Here is a 6,566-nt window from a genome sequence, read left to right as displayed (position 1 = left end):
AAAATTCTTACAGCATACTATATTTATTTCACAACAATCTATCTAACAAATATTAATCGCATAAATAATATTGTACAATAACTAAGGCATATCTAGTAGGTTAAAAAAGTATTTTTATCGGTATGGACATGATACTATATTAATTTATTATAGTGAAGTGATTTAATTAAGCGATAATATTATTAATTAACCATGATTAAAAATATAGTATCATCATCTATCTAATGACTGTGTGTATATCGCAGTGCAAATTAAACAAATGACGAAAAGGAATCTGATAGGTAAAAAAATGAAGAAAAAAGGAAAAGTTGCGTGGTTTTTACGCCAAGGACACAACAGACACCAACTATAAATAGCTGAAGAACCAATCAAATTCAGAGTCCTATAATTTTAAGCGAGAGAAGAGTAGAGTACAAGAGGGAGAAAAATGTCGCAAGCAGAGGAAGATAAGAAGCCAAGCGGCGATCAGGCTGCACATATCAATCTCAAAGTCAAAGGCCAGGTCTGTGCTTTCCTTCGATTAGGGTTTGGTTTGTACTTTTTATGTTATAAGTAAAGTTTAGTGTTTATTTTGGGAATACTCATGTCGTATTGTCGTGTTGTTTATATGACTGCTTGATTTATTCGGTGTTCTATATAACTGCTTTTTTATATGATCACATGTTCAGCTGGTTTTTCTATTATTTTTTATTTTATTTTGGGATTGGGCTTCTTTTGTTTGTGAATTTGAACTAAGTCATTTGATAGAACCAAATTAACTGGAATCTAATAGAAAATTTGTGCCAAACTGAACGATTAAGCGCTTGTCTCATATTTTAGTCTCGGAATTTTGTGATTAGTACGAATGGATGTTATGATTAGTCTGGACATAAAATCGTGCATTTGCAAAGAGTTGCTTAGCCTTATTTTGCAAACACAGTATATTCAATACTTTACCTATTGGTGTTTTGATGTGGAAAAGGCCTTCCTCTGCGTCAAGATAAATAGTGTAGTTTTTATCAAGAAAAATAAGGAACAACTATTTTTTTAAGTAGTAGTTGTTTCATTTCCCATTGGTGCATTTAGTATAAAAGAGATGTTAGTATTACAAAAATGAATAGTTCACTATTACTTGTAAAAAAGTGGCTAGTTCCAGTAAGTTAGGTTGTTGTAGCTCTGTGTCTGGTTGGGTAGGTTAATAACTGATTGTTATCTCCATATAACATAATTATATATTCTGTTACAAAAAGGTGAAAATATAAAATATATTGGCTTTCTAGACTAGCTGTTTTATGGGTAAGTTCAATCTTCTTCTTTTCTTTTCTTTTTGGGGTGGGGTGGGGGGTTTGGGGGGGGGGGGGTTATAGATGGTAAAGGCATCACTTTGCTTTCTGTACTTGTGATATTGGATTGTTGAGTTTTGACTACAGACCTGTTTCTTTGCTGTTAAACCATGATACCATGTCTAAGCTTAATAGATGGTGTTTGCTAAGGATCACTACAGTGTGATGCCTTAATCATCAGTTGTAAACTTTGGTTGTGCTTGCATAAATTTCCAGCATCAATTGGTGGGTAGACATCTTCCCTTAGTTGTATCTATGTTAGTATGTTACCATGTTAAATTATCTGTACGATGTCATAGCAGCCAAGTCCACCTGGAAGTGGGAAGTGATCATTTGTGTTGTATATGCTATATGTTTTCGTCTGTGTTGGAAACCTACTTTCTCCTTTGGCTTCAGCTTGCGGTTTGTTTGCTTGCTGATAAAATGTTATTGAGAAATGTGATATCCTGGGTGATTGATTTTGCTATGCTTAATTTTGCCTCTTGGATAGAGAAACATGATATGTTGTGTGGTTGATCCCAATGTGCAGCAGTCTATAGTGGATATTCTCTTTCCTTATCATCATTACGGTGATCGCTGCCGATGAAAGAGAAGTGCCTTCTTACCTGCTATATCAAATAGGATAATAGTGAGAGAATTACAGATTTGGTTCTTCTATTGGTTGCAGGATGGGAATGAAGTCTTCTTTAGGATCAAAAGAAGCACCCAGCTAAAGAAGCTGATGAATGCATATTGTGACCGGCAGTCGGTGGATTTCAACTCAATTGCATTCTTATTTGATGGTCGTCGTCTTCGAGGAGAGCAGACTCCAGATGAGGTATCTCTCTCTCCCTCCGTCAATACTCTCTGACCATGTTCACGCTCTAATAAAACAAAGGAAGAAACAGATAGGACATGAAAATCTCATGTTTGTTTGCTCTTGTGCTTTATACTTGTGCGATTAGCTTTCTTGTTTTCTAACAATTTTTCTTCCTTGCTTTAGCTGGAGATGGAGGATGGCGATGAAATTGATGCAATGCTTCATCAAACTGGAGGGTCAACTGTTTGAGTTGTCTCTTGTGCTTATGGACATAGACTGTTTGTTTCTAGGCTGTAGACTTTAATGAATGTAGCTTGGGCTACTTTAGGACCTGTAGAAGCGTAGATGAGCTTCGTGTTTTGCTTATGTCGGACCAGCTTGTATGAACATAATTATTACTTGCTGTTGCAAGAAGATCATCAGTTGCTTCTTGCCGTGATATTAAAGTAGTATCTCTTTCTATCTATAAGCCCTCTCCTCAATAACCTTGCTGCCAGGGAGTAGTTCCATCTATCGTTATTGTGCATCTCATGCTTTTGATTAAAGTGCAGGTTCCCATCTCTGAGGTGTTTGGCATAGCAGTCTTTGATCAGCGGATGACACCACGGGGACAAGGTCGACTCTGGTGTTATGAAATTATCTATCGTCTTTTGGGGTATATAATACTGTGTATAATTAGCTAATTGGACTGAGTGGTACATACGCAGTCGAGTGTCCATAATCTTAATGGCATATACTTCTGCGGCATGTTATCTTTGCTTAGTGTAACACTCCTCAAATCTGTAGAAGTTTAAAAACTCGCTAAATATATAATTTAAATTATTTTTATCTTAAATTATACTTCTATTCCGTGGGATTGATTTTTGAGTTACTTCTCTATTTATAAAGAATTGAATATACAGTTAGGGGAATATTAACAATTTTAATATCAGTAATATTTAAAAGTGGGTATCATTAATTATTAGTTACCCAAAAAAAAAAAAAAAAACAACCCTCAAACAATATTTCTTATATTATAGATAATTTTCGCTTTAGGGCCTCTAGAAGAAGGAAAGTCCCTTCCATGAAGTTGGAAATCTTTCCACTATCAAAACAGTCATATTGAATACATAGCAAAAATAGTGTCCTTTGCAAATGAGACAAAAAGGCAAAACGAAACAAAAAGATAAATAAATAAATAAAAAAAAAAAGAAAAAGAGGAGCCTTAAAGCCTTGGAATGAGGACGTATTTCTTGTTCAAAAGGGCAGAAGCCTTATTCGAACAAAACCCAAAAATAAAAAAGGCTTAGAACACAGAAACACAGAGGCAGCCAGAGATTGCTCGAAAAATTATAGGGTTCTTCACAACTCACTTATTCTTAAACTCAGGTATACAAAATTTTCTATTGTCAATTATGCTACAGTAGTAATAGGTAAGAATTGAAAAGTTAATTCCCTTTTTTCCTCTGTATCAACAGTAAGTTCCATGTTTAAGTGTGAAAATTTGAAATTTATTTAAATACACGGATTGTTGTAGAATTAATTATTTGACGGGTATAAATCGGACCTGGGCCTGCGTATTGGCTCAAGGAGTTTGGAGGTGAGTTGATATAACCCTTTACTAAAGTGGTTTAACTCACAAAAGAACGCATACAAGGTGTTTGATGAATTGCTTAAAACAGTTAATATTGACTTAATTGGAGTTATTGAGTAACTATTAACTTAGAATTGTTCTGGCTAAAGTTTAGATGATTTATTGTGATATATGTACATAAATTTTCAGATTTTTGTGTTGTTCTTGTATGCCATTTTCATGTTGAAAATTCATGAAAAAGCAAAAATCTTTAGAAATACTTTTAAATATTTATTTCATTCTTATGTCATGCTTTACAATTAAGGATACCTGTATGAGTATGCATAGGATGTTTCAGAAAAGATTTAGACTTGAAAAGTCACAAGAAGAAGTTTTAGAAAGAAAAGATTTTTGGGAGTATCCTCTATTCTGAGAAGGAGTCATCGTCCAGGCCGAGGGTCCTGACCAAGGCGTTGACTTCCTGAAACTACTTGTGCCAAAGTAGGGAGCACACGAGCCGAGGGTCTCGTTGTTGAGAATTTGTCTGGCCAAGCTAAGGTATAGCACATGAGCGCTAAGAACCATGAAGCGAGTGGCACCTTGTGGATTGGGCCTATTCGATTAGGTTGGGATCCAACCCGTGCCGATCACACGGTGACTGAGACAGAATTAAGTCAGGACAGTTGGAACTCCCAAAGTATAAAGTGATGTATTTTTCTATTATGCAATTATTTTAGAATTGTTCTTATAAGCTTTATGTTTTACATGTATTTAGAATCGTTGCTTGTAATGTATATGTTATTAAAGTTTCATCCCCTGAGACTCACTGAGTACAATGGATGGTACTGACGTTCTCTTTTGGGAACCTATGTTGGTCTGCGGTACAACGTAGGAACCGATTTTGCAGGCGAGCAAGCTACGGGTTAGGACTTCCCTCATTTCCAGTGCTATTGGTGAGCTCCGCTTTTGTTCGTGGAGTATTCCTTAGAGTCATCTTTATTTAGCTATTTCTTTGTTCACTTAGAGAACTGGCCAGGAAATCTCATGTCCTGAGCAGTGCGTCAGTTTATCAGTAAAGGCTTCATAGACACAGTCGGTGCGTTAAGATTCAGATATTTTTGATAATAACTTAGCAGTATTTCAGTAGTTACTTCGAATAAAGTTTTGGAGTTGATTTATTTTAAATATTTAAATTAATCAAAAGTATTTGGTTAAAGTATTGTCTTGTTGCATATAGAGTTTGAAGTTATAATAGATTTGATAAGCACAGATAGTTCGCTCGGTCATGTTTAGTGATCGGATGCCGGTCACGGCTTGTTCAGAAAATGGGTCGTGATAAACTTGGTATTAGAGCCTCAGATTTATGGAGTCCTAGGGGTCTATGAAGTCGTGTTAGTATAGTCTTGTTTATAGGTATGAAGCACGCCATACTTATAAACAGGAGGCTACAAGCATTTAGGAAAAGTCTCATTTTTTTCATACTTTAGATCGTGCAATAGAACCTACCTCTAAGAAATTATCTAATGTATTCGTTTCTCCAAAACTCGCAGAAATGGCTCGTACTTGCAACTCTGACACCGACACTCAGGATGCTGCTCAAGAAACTATTGCTACTATTGTGGCTCAAGGTAGAAATAAGAAGGCTTCAACTCAGGAAAGAAAGGGTAAATCTACAAAGGGGGTTCAAGTACCCCGGGTTGAACATGAAGAAGGGGTGGAGCATGGTGATCTAGTATCTCAGGATCCAGTGCCGCCCCCAACAGCTGCTCCAACTCAGACAGCTATATCTCCAGAGGTGGGTTAGATGTTTAATGTTGTCAACAGTGCTATGGAGATGTTTAAAGCCTTCATGGCCAACTAGAACGAGAGAAGAGATGAGATTCAACCTCAATCAAATAGACAGAACAATTCTGAGTCCTCAAGAGTGAATGAATTTTTAAAGTTGAGTCCTCCATTGTTCCATGGTTCTATAGCTGATGAAGATCCAATGTTGTGGCTGGAGGGTGTCAAGAAAGCCCTCCGAGCGATGAAGGCATTTGATGATGAAGCTGTGGAGCTGGCTGCTTACCAGCTTAGAGATGTGGCTGGCGCTTGGTTTGAGATATGGGAAAAGGAAAGAGATGAAGATGATGGTCCGCCTACTTGGGAAGAATTTGAAGAGGCCTTCATGGCTAACTTTATCCCGGAAGAGGATAGGGAAGCTAAGGCTACAGAGTTCGAACAACTCAAGCAAGGGAATAAAAGTGTGCAAGAGTACTACATGGAATTCATAAGGTTGGCTAAGCATGCTCCTCACATGGTTAAGACAGAAAAAGCAAAGATTCGCAGGTTTGTTGGCGGTTTGGCTTACCACATTAAGAATACGACATCAGCTGCAGCGGTAGGAATGACAGCTTTCTCCTCTGTTGTGGGATTCGCCAAGCACTTAGAAAAAGACAAACAACAAAGGAGAGAAGAAAAAGAGCAAAACAAGAAAGCCCGGACAGCGGGCAGGTTTAATGGTACATCCAGCGGAAGTGGAAGGGGTTCCTCTAATAAGGAGTCATTAGCACCAGCTCAGTCCAGTCATCAGTCAGGTGGTGGGTCTTCCTTCAGACGTACTCAGAGTTATGGAAATCAGTCTCTCCAGAATCAGATGCACATGACAACATCCTCACATAGCCAGAGTCATGTTGAGCAACATTCACAATAACAAGATCTTTGTGGAACATGTAAGCATCAACATTTAGGTCAGTGCAAGCTCGGGTTTCATGGATGCTATCATTGCGGAGACATTGGTCATATAAAGGCCAACTGCCCAAAGTTATGACGTAATTTCAGTGGTGGATCAACTCGTCCTTCTAGTTCCTCAGCTACTACAGTTGCACCACCACAGGCTCGTAGTTCTTATAAT

General features: G+C 37.5%; 2 protein-coding genes across 2 annotated transcripts; both read left to right on the top strand.

The window, feature by feature from the left end:
- The first annotated feature begins 348 nt into the window (after positions 1 to 348).
- LOC104117476 (small ubiquitin-related modifier 2-like) lies at positions 349 to 2,590 on the top strand. Its single transcript, XM_009628536.4, has 3 exons — positions 349 to 502; positions 1,990 to 2,139; positions 2,305 to 2,590. Exons 1-3 carry the CDS (start codon positions 428 to 430, stop codon positions 2,368 to 2,370), a joined length of 291 nt encoding a protein of 96 aa, XP_009626831.1. The 5' UTR covers positions 349 to 427; the 3' UTR covers positions 2,371 to 2,590.
- Positions 2,591 to 5,225: 2,635 nt separating this feature from the next.
- Positions 5,226 to 6,365, top strand: LOC138895260 (uncharacterized). Its single transcript, XM_070179932.1, has 2 exons — positions 5,226 to 5,468; positions 5,535 to 6,365. The coding sequence occupies exons 1-2, from the start codon at positions 5,226 to 5,228 to the stop codon at positions 6,363 to 6,365; spliced, it is 1,074 nt and encodes a 357-aa protein (XP_070036033.1).
- The last annotated feature ends 201 nt before the right edge of the window (positions 6,366 to 6,566 follow it).

The sequence above is a fragment of the Nicotiana tomentosiformis genome, chromosome 7, assembly GCF_000390325.3.
Source record: "Nicotiana tomentosiformis chromosome 7, ASM39032v3, whole genome shotgun sequence".
NCBI classification, from domain to species: Eukaryota; Viridiplantae; Streptophyta; class Magnoliopsida; order Solanales; family Solanaceae; genus Nicotiana; species Nicotiana tomentosiformis.
This window is presented reverse-complemented; position numbering and strand designations above follow the sequence as displayed.